Here is a 17,712-nt window from a genome sequence, read left to right on the forward strand (position 1 = left end):
GTCAGAAGGACATGTCCCAGTAGGCCCTCCGTGGCACCACTGCCTCAGCCACCCATTCAGTCCCTGTTACATCTAATACTAACTGAACTTCTACAGTCATGTGACCAACAGCTAACATTTGTTTTTCTCAACATTCCTTTGAAGGACACAGAACGATGAGGAAGACAGACAAAAACCCCTACCCTCCTGGAGCTCACATCCTAATCATGATGGATGGAGGACATAAAAAATAAACAGAACAAACATGTAAAACAGATGCCAGGTGCTGATAGGAGCAGAAGAGAAAAATAAAGCAGGGAAGGAGATTGGGAGTATAGGGAAGAGAGAAGGCCTCATTGAGAAGGTGACCTCTGAATAAGTTTCTAAATATTTTATAAGGATGAAAAATTCGAAGCCTCACAACCCAAGGAAAGAAGGCACTATTATCACCCCATTTTACAGATGGGGACATTGAGGCCCAAGATCCCATGCCTGTGGAGTGACAAAGTTGGGATACAAACCCAGCTAGTCTCTGGCTCCAAAGCCAGTCCATATGTTGGGCCCTGCAGGGGAGACACAGGCGTGAGCAAGAGTGGACACCATCTATTCCCTCAACAAATTTACAGTCTAGAGGTTCAACAAGTAAAGAAACAAGTGAACAATCACATTGAAAATTTTTAAATTCTCTAAGCAAAGTAATTTAAATGAGCAAATCTCTATTGTGGTTGATTAAAACAATTTAGAGTATAGACTAATAGAATTGTGATACTTTCATACTTTCTTTCAAAACGAAAGACTAGTTTCTTTTTTTTCTTAATGTTTATTCATTTTTGAGAGACAGAGAGACAGGGCACGAGTGGGCAAAGGGCAGAGAGAGGGAGACACAGAATCTGAAGCAGGCTCCAGGCTCTGAGCTGTCAACACAGAACCCAATGTGGGGCTTGAACCCATGAACCGTGAGATCATGACCCAAGCCGAAGTCAGATGCTCAATCAACTGAGCCACCCAGACACCCCTGGAATAGACTAGTTTCTAATTATTATTAAAGTAAAACATTCTCAAGCAAGTCCTTGGTATCAGAAATGAGAGGCATAGCATAATGATAGCTAACACTTACTGAGCATTTACCAGGAGCTAGGCACTGTTTAAATACCTGTAACTGTACCGACTCATCTAATACTCACAATAACCCTGTGATATGGTCATTATTGAAATCATCTCCATATTACAGACGAGGATATAAAGAGGCTCAGAGAGGTAACCCATCCAGGAAGGAGCCATACCAGGACTCTAACCCAAGCAATCAGGCAATGGCACTCACATCGTTTTTATATCTGTCAATCAGCATTTCTGGGCATTAATATAATATAATGGTCATTTTTAGAGTAGATCTTTTGTAAGCCAGATGGACTCTGTGCCACCAAACAAGAAAAATAAATGACATCAATTACCCAAAAATACACAATCAAAACAGTAGTAGCTACCACTAATAGAGAATTTACAATGCGCCAGGTATTGTTCTAATGCTTAACATATGTGAGCTCACTTAATCCTCACAAACACCTTACAAGGGAATATTTATATTATTATCTTCATCTTACAGATAAGGACACTGAGGCACAGAAAAGTTCATAACAAGAAGAACAGAACTGGGGTGCCTAAGTGGCTCAGTCAGTTAAGAGTCCAACTCTTGATCTCAGCTCAGGTTTTGATCTCAGGGTCATGAGTTCAGGCCCTGCATTGGGCTCCATGCTGGGCATGGAGAGAGAAGGGGGGGGGGGGGGGGGCGCGCCCCGCCCCCGCCCCCGCAGCCACAGGAGGGGGAGACAAAGAACAACAACAACAGAATTAAGGTTTAAGCCCAGGCATTCTGGGTCCAGAGGTTGCACTCGTTAAGAGTGCACATTACTTACTGCCTCTCTGAAATTGCTATTGTCATTCCTCTATTTTATACAGTTTAGTGCTCACAAGGTACTTTCAGGAACCTACAAGGTAAGGGCTGTGAAGTACAGGGTGCTAGGTGAGAGATTAAAGTAAGTGTCTGTTTTAGGCTGGGGGAAGGCCTCTCAGGGTAGGGATATGCAGGCTGAGACTTGAGGGATGAGGAGCCAGTCAGATGGACTGCAGCAAAAACCCAAGAGGACTCAGCAAACACTTAGGAGGTGGTAAAGAGCTTGGAGCCTCAGGAAAACAGAAAGCAGGCTTGTGTGACTGAACATTTGGGAGAGAGGACCATGGAGGTATAGCCAGAGAGGTGGGCAGGGGCCACCAGGAACTGCAGCCAGAAAGGGGTGATATAATCAGAGCGCAGCAGGAAGCCATGTGGCAGGAAGAAGATCCACCAGCAGCTACCATGTTTCCACTCTCTAACTGGACTCTGCCAAGCAGGTCATAGTCACCATTTCATTTCTGCTCCCTGCAACCCCATGGTATGGTTATTAATACTTCTGTTTTATAAAAACAGACTTCGTAGCTCAGAGAGTTGGAGAACAATTTTTTTTTAATTGCTGCTGTGCTAATGGAATTCCTTCTATCTACTCCAAAATCTTTGTTCGTGTGTCTAAAGACTTAGGGAACTGTTCTGTACTCCCTCCCTCAGGAAGCGTTGCTGAGATTTTACAATTATTCACATGTTCTCCATAATTTAGGGTGGCAATATGGAATAAGAATCCCACGTTGGTAAGGGAGAAGTAAAGAGAAGGCAGGTGAGGAGGGAAGGCGGAATAGCGCTGAGGGACAGTTTATATAGGTAGGGTTCGATACTGAACACTGGTAGGGACCCTAAAGATCCAGCGTGGGGCGAGGTCACAAAAATGGAAGGGCCCAGAGAGACATCCAAAGGTGACTGAAGGGTTACGTAGGAAGGCGGGACTAGGTGATCAGCAGAACTAAAATACACTGAGGTAAGGGTCCAGAGAGAACCCCGAAAATGGTCCAAGGGCTAAGGGAGCCGGGGTTGACAGGTGGGCTAGAAATGATGGGTACCTGAGAGAGAAGGGAGAGTGGGAGGAGCCTTGGCTAACGGGGCGGGACGTAGGAGACGAAACGGGCTAGAGAAGACGAGGCGAGGGTTGATAGGCGGGGCCAACGACCTAAGGGCGGGTCCAGGGGAGCTTGGGAGGGAGCCTGGAACTGGAGTGGGCAAGGCAAACAGCTCCTCACCCGGTTGTGCACCGTGTCCTCCGGCGCCGCCGAGAGTCGGGTCCGCCGCCGGAGACACAGTTGGGGAGCGGGAGGCGGAGAGCACTGGTTCCTCCGCGCCGGAACTCCCACCGTGACGGATGGCAGCTTCTCGACTGCATCGTTCCGCGCGTAGCCTCCGGGCCCCAAGGCCGCCATCGTCGCGCCGGAGCAGGACAACCGTTGCACTCCCCAACTGCCGCCGACGCCTCCACGACCCGCTCAAAGAGCAAACGGCCCGCGGGAAAGCCGGCGCCGCCGCCCATTGGACGCGGTAGGCCCCGGGCCTGGCCAATGTCAGGGCTACCGAGCGGAGGTTTTGACCAATGAGGGCTGAGAGGCGGAGCGAAGTGTCTGGCAGGGTGGATCCATAGCTAGTTTACTTGCTGCCTGATTAAACAAAATGGCATTTTTATTGCGGTCTGTGTTTTCATCATTAACAAACGTTTAGGTTTTAACTTTTACGTAGCTAAGGCCAAAGCCTCCAAAGCCCCCAGTTCGCTTTTTGCAGCACTTCCCCCGCCCACGCAGTGGATAGTCACCCGGATATAAGGGTAGGGTGGGGCCGAAAGAGACCGACCACTTGGCGCAGGCTCAGAAAAGCCGTGACATCACCTGTCTCCCAGCACAAGATAAGGTCAGAGTGGCTAAGAACTGGCTTTCTGCCGTCCTACTCGCTTTTCCCCATTTGCCACGTGACCAGGGCGTAGTTGTGGTAGCGCGACTGGGCGCGTAGTGCGCAGCCGCCTTCTCCCCTTCCCCGCATGTGATGAGGCTTCAAGGGCCATCACGTGAGGCGGGCAGAGAGCGCGCGGGTGGGGCCGGGTTCTGTGGAGCTTCGCGAGGAGCAAAGTGCGGCTGCAGACTGGGCAGGACTCAACGGGCTTGAACAGCCATGCCCAAGTATTGCCGTGCTCCGAACTGCTCCAACACTGCGGGCCGACTGGGCGCTGACAACCGCCCTGTGAGCTTCTACAAGTGAGCGCAAGTGCGGGGCGGGGCTTGCGGGGCGGGGCTTGCGGGGGCGGGGCCCGAGGATAACTGCCCCTTTGCCCGGCACTGGTCCAGCCCGCAGGTATCTAGAAACAGGGTTAGCAAAGTGAAGAGACGGTATTTTCAGCAGTAAACACAGAACATGCAAAGGCGCAGATGTGCTAAAACGCAGGTGTAGACGATTAACTACAGGTAGTGAAAGGGGCGAGCGGAAGAAGTGGGACCGTAGGGAGGGGCCTACTTGGCCCCAGACAAGGGACTGCCCGCTTGTCATCTCCACGAAGTTGAGGTATCTCAAACGCAAAACATCGGAAACTGAGCTCCTGATCTTGTCTCCCTCCCGAACCTTCCACAACCTTTCCTGTCTCGGTTAATAACTTACTTCATCTTACCTGTTGTTTAGGCCAGAAACCTTAGAGTCATCTCTCTACTCACACTTTTCTTTCTACTCACATCTACTCACATCTCTCTACTCACATCTTTTCTTTCTCACACTTAAAGTAAAAATTAGCTTGAACTGTAAAAAAACAAAGATAATTTTAAAAAATCTGTCTTCCTCTTTATTATTCCCCGGCTGGAATAAAAGACATGGGAAAGGCGGGCTGAAGAGTTAATAGGAAAAAATATTTCTATATTTTTCACAGGGACATGCAGCAGATGTAAAGTGAAAAAAATTCCCCTTCTTTGACCTTTTTACTAGGAAACTTTGTTCTCTAAAATCCTAGACTATTGGGGTGCCTGGCTGGCTCAGTAGATAGAGACACTTGATCTCAGGGTCGTGAGCTCAAGCCCTATGTTGGGCATGGAGTCTACTTTTAAAACATTGTAAAAACATGGACGATGATAAACTTTGCTGTTTGAGATTATATCGGTAAAAATGAAACATCTCACTGAACACCTGGGGGAGTTAAGTCATTTTTACAATGAGAAGCAGCCTCAGTTTACAGTCCAGGGGCAGAGCTTCAGGTAAGGCATTTCTGGACACAGTTTTCCACATTGACCTAAACTGTATTGCTTCCAAGGAGACAGGACTCTGGACTCACTTTGCAATGCAGACCTAGTATTTATCCCCTCACACACAATTCTGCTTTGCTTTAAGCCTAGCTAAGCAATTTCATTTACATTTCACCCCTTCCCCCAAATCCAAATAATAACCCTGTCTTTTCCTTTGTTTGGTGAGACTCCTTATAGTACCTCTGGTGTGCAGTTTCCCTCATTGCTGTGGTACATAAACCTGACTTTCTTTGGCTACAGGTGTGTCCCTGGGGGCCTTAGTCTGAATCAGCCAGGACACATTCCTCATCCAGTCTGTCAGCAGATCCTGTGGGCTCTCCCTTTAAAAATCTATCCAGAATTGACCACTTCTAACCCCCTTCTCTGCCTCCATTCTGGTTCTGGCCATTACCACCTCCTGACTGCACCATTTTAGTAGCCTCTTCATTGATCAACCCACTCCCACATTCTGATCTCCACACACAGTCACAGGGAACTTGTGTACGCATAAGTCAGATCAGAGTCCTCCTCTGTTCAGATCCCTCCCCTGGCTCCCACGTCACTCATAAAAGACAAGGTGAGGCTGGAGCAGACAGAAAGGCCTACAAAGCGCTACAGGAGCTCGATCTCCAGTCTCTGTATGACTCATCTCCCTCCTCCTTCTTCCCCCTTACCACTGTTCTCCAGCATCACTGGCTACTCGATGTTCCTCTAGCATGCCAGGCACATTGTTGCCCCAGGGGCTTTGTGCTTTTCCTTCTTTTTTTTTTAAATTTTATTTTTTATTTTTTAAAATTTACATCCAGATTAGTTAGCATATAGTGCAACAATGATTTCAGGAGGAGTTTCCTTAGTGCCCCTTACCCATTTAGCCCATCCCCCCCACAACCCCTCCAGCAACCTTCAGTTTGTTCTCCATATTTATGAGTCTCTTCTGTTTTGTCCCCCTCCCTGTTTTTATATTATTTTTGTTTCCCTTCCCTTATGTTCATCTGTTTTTTCTCTTAAAGTCCTCATACGAGTGAAGTCATATGATTTTTGTCTTTCTCTGACTAATTTCACTTAGCATAATACCCTCCAGTTCCATCCACGTAGTTGCAAATGGCAAGATTTCCTTCTTTTTGATTGCCGAGTAATACTCCATTGTGTGTGTGTGTGTGTGTGTGTGTGTGTGTGTGTGTGTGTGTATACCACATTTTCTTTATCCATTTATCCATCGATGGACATTTGGGCTCTTTCCATACTTTAGCTATTGTTGATAGTGCTGCTGTAAACATGGGATGCATGTGTCCCTTCGAAACAGCACACCTATATCTCATGGATAAATGCCTAGTAGTGCAATTGCTGGGTCATAGGGTAGTTCTATTTTTAGTTTTTTGAGGAACCTCCATACTGTTTTCCAGAGTGGCTGCACCAGTTTGCATTCCCGCCAACAATGCAAAAGAGATCCTCTTTCTCCACATCCTCGCCAACATCTGTTGTTGCCTGAGTTGCTAATGTGAGCCATTCTGACAGGTGTGAGGTGGTATCTCATTGTGGTTTTGATTTGTATTTTCCTGATGATGAGTGATGTTGAGCATTTTTTCATGTGTCGGTTGGCCATCTGGATGTCTTCTTTGGAGAAGTGTCTATTCATGTCTTTTGCCCATTTCTTCACTGGATTATTTATTTTTTGGGTGTTGAGTTTGATAAGTTCTTTATAGATTTTGGATACTAACCCTGTATCTGATATGTTGTTTGCAAATATCTTCTCCCATTCTGTCGGTTGCCTTTTAGTTTTGCTGATTGTGTGCTTTTCCTTCTGCATGGAAAGTTCTTACCTTTATGACCACCACTTTATGTAAAATGATAACCCTTTCCCAGATAACATACGTATTCTCCCTATCCACCTCCTGTTTTATTTTTCCCTTTAATGATTACCACTATTTGGCATGTCACATATTTGATGTATTCATTTATGGTCTTCCCTACTAGACTATCACTCTATGAAGGCAGAGATTTTTCTCTGCCTTGCTCTCTGTTATTTCTCCAGCCCTAGAACAGTGCCTGGCGCATAGTGGGTGCTCAGTAAATATTGGTTGGATGAATTTGATTAATGCATTTCAGATGGCCTTCCTAAGGAAACCTAGCAGCCCATGTCAGTTGAGGGGCCCTGGTACAGAATAGGAATAAGGCAGAGGAGTCTTCAAACCTAAATCAGTGTGTCCAGATTTGCTTTATAAAATATATTGTTCTGGCATTGTTTATGAATTCAGTAACTCTTGAGTGTCTCCTGGAGAAAGGAAATCCCTGCTGGACACAAAGGACCCTGAGAGATCCTGTTCCTGTCCTGACAACTCATGGATAAGTGAAGGGTCAAACATTGAAGAACCGAACACACAACCTGGGAGTCACTCCTGATCCTTTCTTCAGCACCACTGCCCCCAGTCAGGTCCATTAACCCATCCTTTGACTTTACCTCCCAAACACATCTCCACCCAATCAAAATAAAACCCCTAACACCTTGGCAATACAGTTATAAATGCAAATGGGAAACTCCTAACTAAACTATTAGGAAATAACAAAAACAAACAAACAAACCTACATTTCCAGTCTGACCATTTCTCATTACCTCTGCTATTCAGGTTGTCATATCTATTACTGAGACATTGTGAGAGCTGCTTCCTGACTTCCCTGCTTCCACTCTTGTGGCCCTTACAAGAACAAGAACTTGGAGAGCACTTACTATATGCCAGGAACTGTTCTAAATGCTTCACATATAATAATGAGAATAATGACGACTGTGCAGAGCAGCCAGATGGCTTCATAAAGATCAGTTTATATCTGTGTTGTTTAAATCCCATCAGGGGCGCCCAGGGGCTCAGTCAGTTAAATGTCTGACTCTTGGTTTCTGCTCAGGCCATGATCTCATGGTTTGTGGGATCGAGCCCTCTGTTGGGTTCCGTACTGACAGCAGCAGCCTGCTTGGGATTCTCTCTGCCCCTCTGCCACATGTGCACAGGGGTGTGCACCCACACTCTCTCAAAATTAAATAATTTAAAAATTAAATAAATCCCACCAATGGCAATCAGGCTGTCCCTCACACAGGCTAACCCATTTCCATCTCTAGACTCACCTCGAGTCAGTTTTGCAGAAGCCACATAGTTAAGAGTTTGGCGAGGGGCTATTTCCAAAGGAGATTCAGGAGAAGGCAAAAGAAGGAGAAACAAAGAGGGATGTGGCTGCCAGGGAATAACAAGAGCCTGCCAGGCAGCCAAAGGAAACATTCATTAGTTCTAGTTTAGGCCCTTTCAGGCATGTATGAGAGTCATCTCATGGGGGACCTATCAGGAATTGGTTGGCAGTAAGAAAGTCACGAAATATTACTGGCTAAAAAAAAATTATGGAGATTATAGGATAGAGTGTGTTTAAATTATGCTGCAGTAACAAATGCAAAATCTCAATGCCTTACTACAGCAAAGGTTTATTTCTCACTCACACTATGTCCTCTGCAGACCATTTGTGGACCTACTCTACAATATCTTAACTGGGGCCTCAGGCTGAAGGAGCCTCTCCTACATGGAATATTGCTGGTCTTATAGGAGGGGGAAAAGAGAAAGGGAGAATCACCCATTGGCTCCCGACAAATTTTATATTTAGAAGTGGCCCAGGGGCACCTGAGTGGCTCAGTAAGTTAAGTGTCTGACTTGATTTCGGCTCAGATCATGATCTCACAATTTGTGAGATCGAGCCCCACGTTGGGCTCTGAGCTTACAGCATGGAGCCTGCTTTGGATTCTCTCTCTTCCTCTCTCTGCCCCTCCTCTGCTCACTCTCTCTCTCTTTCTCTCTCTCTCGCTTACTCTCTCTCTCTGTCTCTCAAATAAACATTAAAAAGAAAAGAAGTGGCCCATGTCACTTTCAGTCATTTGGCCAAAGCAAGTCTATGGCAAGCCTCAAGTCTTTGGAGTAGAGATATATAATCTTCAAGTGAGGAAGGGCAGCAAATATTTTGAACAATAACATAATCTACCAAGAGTTTATTTTTCTCTCATATAAAACAAATACAGAGGTTGACAGACCAGCACCAGTGTGGCATGTCCACAATTGTTAGGGTTGAGGTTCCTCTCTTTCTGTCCTGTCATCCTTAGTATGTAGCTTCCATCCAAGATGGCTACCAAGTGCCATGTATCATTCCTGGGAAGAAGAAAAGGGAAGAAGAGTAAAAGGGGCTCCAACTGCAAACTGAATTAGCCCCCTCTAGAAAGCCTTCCCAGAAACCCCACCCAATGGTGAGTTCTCCATCATTGGTCACCCTCCAACTACAGAGGAAACTAGGAAATGTAGTCTTTTAGCTGGGCATTTAACCACCCTGAAGACCATTAGGATTGATTGTTAGTAAGGAAGAAAAGAACTTCTTTTTTTTTCTTTTGAAAAGAACTTCTAACAGCATATGCCACTCCATGATCTAGAAGGATGACTAACAAGACTAAGCTGTTCTATAGAAAAGGAGGACACTGTCCACTTACGGTAGATTTTTACAGAGTCCATTATAAATGTTGCCATTCAGAGGAATAAAGAAGAATAAGAAAAAGACCAAGTTAGGAAGAGATTTTGTACTTTCCTCCTTTGCCCCTTGAGCTGCTCTGATCCATGTGAGAACCCCCTCGCCTTTCAGGTACCATTCCAGATTTTCTTACACAACACAAAAGTATTCATTGGCCAGAACCTAGTTACATGGCCCCACCTACACAAAGGAACTTGGGAAACATAGTCTTTTAGCATGGCACTTTATGACCTCAACTAAAGTTGGAATTTCGCTAGTAAGGAAGAAGAAAAGGGCAAGTGGAGTAGTCACTTGTCAGTGTTTGCCAAGAAGGGGGCAGGGTTTGCCAAGAAGGGGGCTGCTGCAAGAGATTTCTTGTGTGTGTCCAGGCAGAATGGGGTTGATGAGAGGATTTGGATCCCAAACAGAGACGAAAGGGACTGCAGCAGCCAGAGTGCCTGGCTGTGTGCCCTGGGGTTCTGCTCTTTGGGTGCCACAGCTCTTCTGAGTCAGCCCCTCTGTCCTCTTGCACTAGCTGTGCCCCCCCCGCCCCCCCCTTGCCCTGTCTGTCTGCCTTTTGGCTGAGAAGTCTTGCTCCCACCCCCATCTCTGTCCATCCTACCCAACTCCTTTTTTATGTGTCCTTCCTAGTTTCTTTTTCTTTTTTTCTTAATTTTGAAATAATGTTTATTTCTTTATTTTGAGAGACAGCACTTATACATGAGTGGTGGAGGGGCAGAGAGAGAGGGGGAAAGAGAATCCCAAGCAGGCTTCACATTAGCAGCACAGAGCCCAACACAGGGCTCGATCCAATGAACACTGAGAGTATGACCTGAGCCCAAATCAAGAGTCAGGCACTTAACTGACTGAGCCACCCAGGCGCCCCTGCCTTCCCAGTTTCTTTATGCATATACAAGCAAATCTGAATATATGTTCTAATTTCACCCTTTATTACTGTATTAATTTCCTGTGGATACTGAAACAAACTTGATGGCTTAATACAGCAGAAATTATTCTCTCACAATTCTGGAGACCAGAAGTGCAAGTCGGTTTTACTGGGCCAGAATCAAGGCCTTGGCAGGGTTGCACTCCCTGTGAGGCTGTAAGAGAATCCGTTTCTTGCCTCTTCCAGTTAGTTTCTGGTGACCACATCATTCCAATCTCTGCCTTTGTGCTCACATCGCCTTCTCCACTTTCATCTGAGGTAACATCTTCTCAGCCTCCCTCTTACAAGGATACCTGTAATTGCATTTAGGGCCCAAATGAAAGATCCAGGATGACTTCCCATCTCAGGGCCATTAACTTAATCACACCTTTTGTCATGCAACGTAGTATTCACAGGTTCCAGGGATTAGAACATGGATATCTTTTGGAGGCCATTACTGAGCCTGCCACAATTACTAAAAGCTGATCTGCTCTGTTTGGAACTTTGCTTTTTTCAGGTAACGTGTATGCCTGACAATAGCATGTCAGTTCATAGAGTGCCTCCACGTTCTGTTTTAGGGTTCCATAGTGTTCCTTTTGTGCCCGAGTTTGTTACCTTGTCTCCTAGGGATGGTGTTGTCCCGCACTCTCTAACACCCTTACTCTGCCCTTTTTTTTTTTTTAATTTTTTTTTCAACGTTTATTTATTTTTGGGACAGAGAGAGACATAGCATGAATGGGGGAGGGGCAGAGAGAGAGGGAGACAGAATGGGAAACAGGCTCCAGGCTCTGAGCCATCAGCCCAGAGCCTGACGCGGGGCTCGAACTCACGGACCGTGAGATCGTGACCTGGCTGAAGTCGGACGCTTAACCGACTGCGCCACCCAGGCGCCCCCTTACTCTGCCCTTTTAACAAAGAGCAGGTCTCAAAGCCCTCAGCAGATGAAGGTATCTAGCTGGTTTTTTTGGTCAACTCCTGTTCATGGAATTGATACGGTTTTCTTTACTTTTCTTCTTCTTTTTTTTTTTTAACAGAACTGTAAGACTTCTTTTTTTTTTTTTTTTTAATTTGAGAGAGAGAGAGAGAGGGAGAGAGAGAGAGAGAGCGAGCTCCAGGGATAGTGGCAGAGGGAAAGAGAGAATCAAGCAGGCTCCACACTCAGCACAGAACCCAACACAGGGCTCCATTCCACAACTCTGGGATCATGACCTGAGAGATCAATCAGTTGAGTCTCCCAGGTGCCCCAATACTGGTTTTTCCATCTTAAATTGTGGTGTAAAGTTTTCTCTTTGAGGTATCTTTGTTAAATACTTAAAGTTGGTCAGTTTTAAGAAAAATATTAAGTAAATCATGTGGCAGATATAGAAGATACTGTGCAGGTAGAATGTGGATGACTGACCATACTAGTTATCTAATGCTACATAACAAACTATTTCAAAATTTAACGGCTTAAAATAAACCTTTAAAGTCTCCCAGTTTCTGAAAGCTGCCACAGGACAAATGGTCCAGAACTCAATTATGTGGCCGCCCCTGGCTGCAAATGAAGCTGGAAAATGAGGTCTCCATTGTGGACAGTCTGGAGTCTCAGATAATCCCCACCCACTCCCACAGGGAAAGCTTTTATTTCATTCATTTTTTTAAACTTTAATTTTTAATTTTTACCTTTAATTGTAAAATACATGTAATATAAAATCTACCATATCAACCATTAAAAAATTTTTTTAATGTTTATTTTTGAGAGAGAGAGGGAGACACAGAATCTGAAGCAGGCTGTCAGCACAGCCTGATGCAGGGCTCAAACCCACAAACAGTGAGATCATGACCTGAGCCAAAATTAAGACTCAGACAAATAACTGACTGAGCTACCCAGGCACGACTGTTTGTTTTTTTTTTTAATTTAAAACTTTTTTTTTTAAGTTTGTTTATTCTGAGAGAGAGAGGGGTAGAGAGAGGGAGAGAGAGAATCCCAAGGAGGCTCCACACTGTCAGCACAGAGCCTGACTTGGGGCTCTGTCCCACAAACCAGGATATCATGACCTAAGCCAAAATCCAGAGTCAGACACTTAACCAGCTGAGCCACCCAGGTGCCCCAAGTCTTTTGCCCATTTTTAATGGGGTTATTTTTGTTGTTGTTGAGTTGTTTAAAAACCTTTTAACAGGGGTGCCTGGGTGGCTCAGTCAGTTAAGCGTCCAACTTCAGCTCAGGCCATGCTCTTATGGTTTGTGAGTTCGAGCCCTGCATCAGGCTCTCTGCTGTCAGTGCAGAGCCTGCTTCTGATCCTCTGTCCCCTCTCTCTGTGCACCTCCTCCACTTGCACTCTCTCTCTCAAAAATAAATATTAAAAAAAACCCACCTTTATCAGGTGTTTTCAAGCATACACCAAAAAGTAGAGTTATATAAATGGATTCGCATATATCTATCACTCAGATTCACCAGTTGTCAACATTTTGCCAATCTTTTTCATCTACCCTCCACCTACTTACACCTTTAATGCAGTATTTATTTATTTTTAAAGCTTATTTATTTATTTTGAGAGACAGCATGAGTGGGAGAGGGTCAGAGAGAGAGGGAGAGAGAGAGAATCCCAAGCAGGTTCTGTGTTACCAATGCAGAGCCCGATGTGGGACTCGAACCCATGAAGCTGTGAGAGCATGACCTGAGCCAAAACCAGGAGTGGGACGCTCAACCGACTAAGCCACCCAGGCACCCCTTTAATGCAGTATTTTATTTATTTATTTATTTTTAATGTTTATTATTTTTGAGAGAGAGAGACAGAGAGCAAGCAGGGAAGGGGCAGAGAGAGAGGGAGACACAGAATTGGAAGCAGGCTCCAGGCTCTGAGCTGTCAGCACAGAGCCCGATGTGGGGTTCGAACTCACAGACCGTGAGATCATGACCTGAGGTGTAGTTGGCCGCCCAACTGACTGAGCCACCCAGGCACCCCTTTAATGCAGTATTTTAAAATAAATTCCAGATATTAGTTCTTTTGCCCATAAATATTTCAGAATGTTTTTCCAACAGATGACTATTTTAAAAACATAAACCAGGACAATTGTCATACCTAGCAAAATTAATTTCTTACAACTATCCAGTGCCCAATTCATGCTCAATCTTCCCCAACTGTTTTAAAATGTCATTTTATGGAATGATTTGTTGCAGACGAGGTCTATAACTTGCAACTGGATGTTTCTTAAATCTCTTTTAACCTATAACCCCACCCTACCCCCATGAATGTAGAATCTCCCACTTTGTAGATTTGTCCAGTTTCATAAACTACTCTCTCAGCTTCATGTAGAGGAGCAGATTGTTGGGGGAGGGCAGAGTGGCTGTGGGTAAGGGCGATCAGGAAGGAGGCTGTTGCAAAAGCCCAGGCAGGAGAGGATGGAGGCTGAATGGAAGGGGCAACAGAGGTAGGAGAGGTGGACTGATGCTGGGTGTTTAAAAGGTGGAAGAATGGGATGTGGGTTGGTGATAGGGCCTGGGTAGGAGGCAGGGACAGCTTCTAGCCTGGGGAGACAGAGGTCTGGAGCCCAGGGACCTCCCGATGCGTGTGTCCTCAGGGAGGGGTGTGACCGGACCTGATATTGCTGACCCCATAACCCCACTGACCCCGTAACCCCACTACCCCTGGCAGGTTCCCACTGAAGGATGGCCCCCGGCTGCGGGCCTGGCTGCGGCACATGGGCCATGAGGACTGGGTGCCCAGCTGCCACCAGCACCTGTGCAGTGAGCACTTCACACCTTCCTGCTTCCAGTGGCGCTGGGGTGTGCGCTACCTGCGGCCTGATGCAGTGCCCTCCATTTTCTCCCCAGCGCAGCCTACTGAGGTGAGCAAAGGGAGGTCCCACCACTGGCGTCTGACCCCCAGTCTTCCCCACCTGGAAATAATCCATGGAGTCTGATCCCCAGCCCTCCTCTCCTGAGGGAGGTCCCTCCTCCAGTCTGACCTTATGCCCTTCTCTCCTAAGGGAAGTCCCTCTTTGAGGTCTGGCCTTACCTGATGGCAGTACCCCTTGGAGTCTGGCCCTGATGCCCCCCACCCCATGCTTTGTCTTCCAGAAGCAGCAGAGTACCCGAAGCACCGAGAAGCCAGTCGTGTCTCCCTCCCCACCAGACGTCACGCCCCCGACCCCTGGCCCAGCTCTCTCGGCCCCTGGCCCTGTGCACCTTGTGGTACTAGGGCCAGCACCCAGAGGCCCCGAGGCCGCAGCCACCGTGTTCCTGGCCCCCCTGATCCTTCCTCCTGCTCCTGCCAGGCCACGGCCTGGAGTTCGGGCCCAGCACCCTCTGGCCGGGCTGGGCACTATCCTGGGAGCGCTGCAACGTCGTGTGCGGAGGCTGCAGCGGCGCCAGGAGCAGCACCAGGTGCAGCTGCGGGCTCTAGAACAGCTGGCGCAGCAGCTGTGCAAGGAGAGCCTGCCGGCTGGGCGCACCAGGACCTGCTCTGCCTGGTGAATGTGGCCACCTGGCCCCCGTGGCATATGTATTTTCACTTAAAAGTCAGAACATTTCATTCATGTTTCCACATTTCTGGCTTTTCTTGAAAAAAAAGTCAGTTTGGCAATGCCTACCCACTATTGGTCAGAGCAGGGTAATGGCTGTTCCATATATTAATAATATTTAAGGGGCCTTTACTCTCTGCCAGACAGAGTTAATAACTTATTGAAAACTCACTGTGACCTTGGTACTGCGGTTGTCCCCATTTTTCAGATGAAAAGTCAGGCACAAATCTCGCCCAAAGTCAGGCAGCCAGTAAGTTGCAGAACCTCGATTCAAATGGTTAGAGAGCTCCTGCCTGGACCCTGTGGAGCGTGAGTTTGCAGCCCATCTAGTAGAGTCTCCCGAGCCCTATCTAAAGGCGCTTTTGCTCCTATAGTTTACTTCTGAATATTGGAGGAGGGCATTGTGTCTTTAAAAGTTTGGCCAGGCCTTTTCCCTGCTTCAAACCCTAGGGCCAACTTTGAGGTCCCAGGGCTCTCAGCCCTGCCTGGACAAGAGATAGGAAGGGGTTTCAAAAAGGAGCCCCCAAAGTAGCTCTGTGGCTAAGGTGTCTCTGCCTGCTGGCCAGTAGGTTGTACACAGCTAACAGATACGATTTTTTCTGGCCTCAGTGGTGCTTTAAAATAATTTTTGGTCTTTCCTGAAGGCTCAGCAGATTTAGCAGCAGTCAGCTAGGAACAGTCAGCTAGAACTGCAGTGTGGCTGCCCCTGGAGGCTTTGTGTTTGAGACTGTGGCCTAACCATGCTGGGGCACAAGAGGGACATACAGAGTGTAGGGACAGACCTCAGACTCAGGTCTGGGATTCTTCAGCCTGCCATGGTCCCTGGGCCGACAGTGTCTCTCTGCCTCCCCTGCCCCCATTCAATCCATGTGTTTCAATCTCCTCCTCTCTCCTCCCACATTCATCTTTATGTTTCTGATGCCCTATCTCTCTTCCCTCCTGTCTCTCCATTTCCCCATGTCTCTCTTCATCTGCATCTTTCTGTGTCCCCCATCTATGTCTCTCTCTGTCTTCTCCTGTGTTTGCCTATCCCCATATCTGTCTCTGGACACCCCCCCCCCCCCATTTCCCTGTTTCTCCATACCTCTTTATTCCCCCATGAATGTCTCTCTGGCCTCACATTTGTTTCCCTGTCTCCCCACAAATCTCTGCCCACATCTCTCTGTGTTCCTTGACACCCCCCTCCCACATCACCCTCCATGTTCCTCACCATTTCTTCCCCCCTTTTCCTTCCTTCCCTCTCTTCTTCCCTCCCCTCATTCCCCTGTGCTCTCCATCTCTATCACTTCTTTGTCTGGGAATGCCCAGCTCCCTGGATGTGAGGAGTCCCATTATCTGTGGAGGGGCTGACATAGGTGTGGTCCTTGCCCAAAGTCCTGCACTTCTCACACTGGATGCCAAGCCCGAGCTGCTGGACACTCAGACCCCCAATGCATAAGGACCAGGATGGATAATGTTGCGGGACAGGTGACAGAAGACAGAGGAAGAGCCACTCATCATACATGAGTCTGCCTAGCCTCACCACCCATGCCTGGGCCATTGCAGCTCCCTCAAGGGTCTGGTTCCAAGTACCCCCTCCTAAGGGACCCCTTGAACCTTGGGGCTGACCAAGGCCCAAGCCTCATCAGTCCCTGTTCCCCTTGGTGCCAGGTTCCTGCCATTCCTAGTTTGAACCTTTGCAGAGCAGAACAAGAGTTGTTTATTTGGGGAGAATTCTACCTGGTTCTCATACCCTTTGTGAAGTCTGGCGCTGAGCTGGGTGTACAGCAGTGAACACAGCTGACAAAGTCCTGCCCTCATGGTGTTTCTATTCTGCTTGAGTAGAATATAAACCAGTCAACTAATAAACAAGATAATTTCAGATTGTAATACGCGCCGTAAAGACTAAACGAAAATGTAATGGAGTGGGAGTGGCACTGGCAGATGGGTGGAGAAGAGGACTCTAAGGAGACAATGTTCAAGCAGAGACCTGGATGAGAAGGACCTGGCCTGGAAGGCATACGGACTGGATGTTCCAGGGAGCAGCACACCCCCTGCAAGTGCCCAACATCTAGGGTGTCAGCTGGAGGAGGGCAGTGTTGCTATGGTAAAAACTGAAGCAAGGAAGGGAGTATGTGTGGGGGATGCAATTTTAGATAGAGCGGAGAAGGTCTCACTGAAAAGGCGCCAAGAAGTAAAATCCTAAACTAGGGGAGAGAGGAAACCAAGCATCTGGGGGAGGAGCATTCTGGGCAGAAGGAACGGCCAGTGCAAAGGTCCTGGGCTGAGAAGGAGCAAGGAAGTCAGCGTGGTGGGCAGTGAATGTGGGGGAGAGTGAGAGGAGGAGAGGGTGGAGAGATGATAGTGGAAAGTCCACCTAGGGCCTTGTGAGCTGTGGTTGAGAACACTAGCTTTTATCTAGAGCGAGGTGCAGCAAGCAGATGTCTCTGAATGGAGGAGGGCCCTGATATGATATGTTAGGTCCCTGTGGCTGCATTACAGGGAGCAAGTTGTGGGGTAAGGGAGGAGCAGGGAGAACACAGTCCAGGTGGGAGAGGATGAAGAACAGACCAGGATGAGGGCCGGGGTGGGGGGTGAGGGATGAAACTAGCCCTGCCCATTAGAAGGATGAAGGG

General features: G+C 47.3%; 2 protein-coding genes across 4 annotated transcripts in view; one reads left to right on the plus strand and one right to left on the minus strand.

Annotated features, from left to right (window-relative positions):
* WDR62 (WD repeat domain 62) overlaps window positions 1-3,740 on the minus strand; it is a 45,410-nt gene extending 41,670 nt beyond the window's left edge. For 2 of the 3 annotated variants that reach the window (XM_040446014.1, XM_040446013.1), the window contains exon 1: window positions 3,142-3,740. In XM_040446014.1, the coding sequence (XP_040301948.1) occupies window positions 3,142-3,318 (177 nt within the window). In that variant the 5' untranslated portion in view covers window positions 3,319-3,740. The remainder of the gene's footprint in view (window positions 1-3,141) is intronic. The other variant, XM_040446015.1, reaches the window with a different exon arrangement.
* Window positions 3,741-3,886: 146 nt separating this feature from the next.
* On the plus strand, window positions 3,887-16,966 carry THAP8 (THAP domain containing 8). The gene is made up of 3 exons (XM_040446017.1): window positions 3,887-4,137; window positions 14,230-14,422; window positions 14,655-16,966. The coding sequence occupies exons 1-3, from the start codon at window positions 4,055-4,057 to the stop codon at window positions 15,048-15,050; spliced, it is 672 nt and encodes a 223-aa protein (XP_040301951.1). The 5' UTR covers window positions 3,887-4,054; the 3' UTR covers window positions 15,051-16,966.
* Window positions 16,967-17,712: the final 746 nt, after the last annotated feature.

This window comes from Herpailurus yagouaroundi, unplaced genomic scaffold (assembly GCF_014898765.1).
Source record: "Herpailurus yagouaroundi ecotype Mexico unplaced genomic scaffold, PumYag 194, whole genome shotgun sequence".
Taxonomy (NCBI): Eukaryota; Metazoa; Chordata; class Mammalia; order Carnivora; family Felidae; genus Herpailurus; species Herpailurus yagouaroundi.

Excerpts from the sequence above, each read along its gene's own strand:
- THAP8 (XM_040446017.1), top strand. The coding sequence starts at position 4,055 with ATGCCCAAGTATTGCCGTGCTCCGAACTGCTCCAACACTGCGGGCCGA. Across the intron at positions 4,138-14,229 it reads CGCCCTGTGAGCTTCTACAA|GTTCCCACTGAAGGATGGCC; the intron begins GTGAGCGCAAGT and ends TACCCCTGGCAG. Across the intron at positions 14,423-14,654 it reads CCCCAGCGCAGCCTACTGAG|AAGCAGCAGAGTACCCGAAG; the intron begins GTGAGCAAAGGG and ends TTTGTCTTCCAG.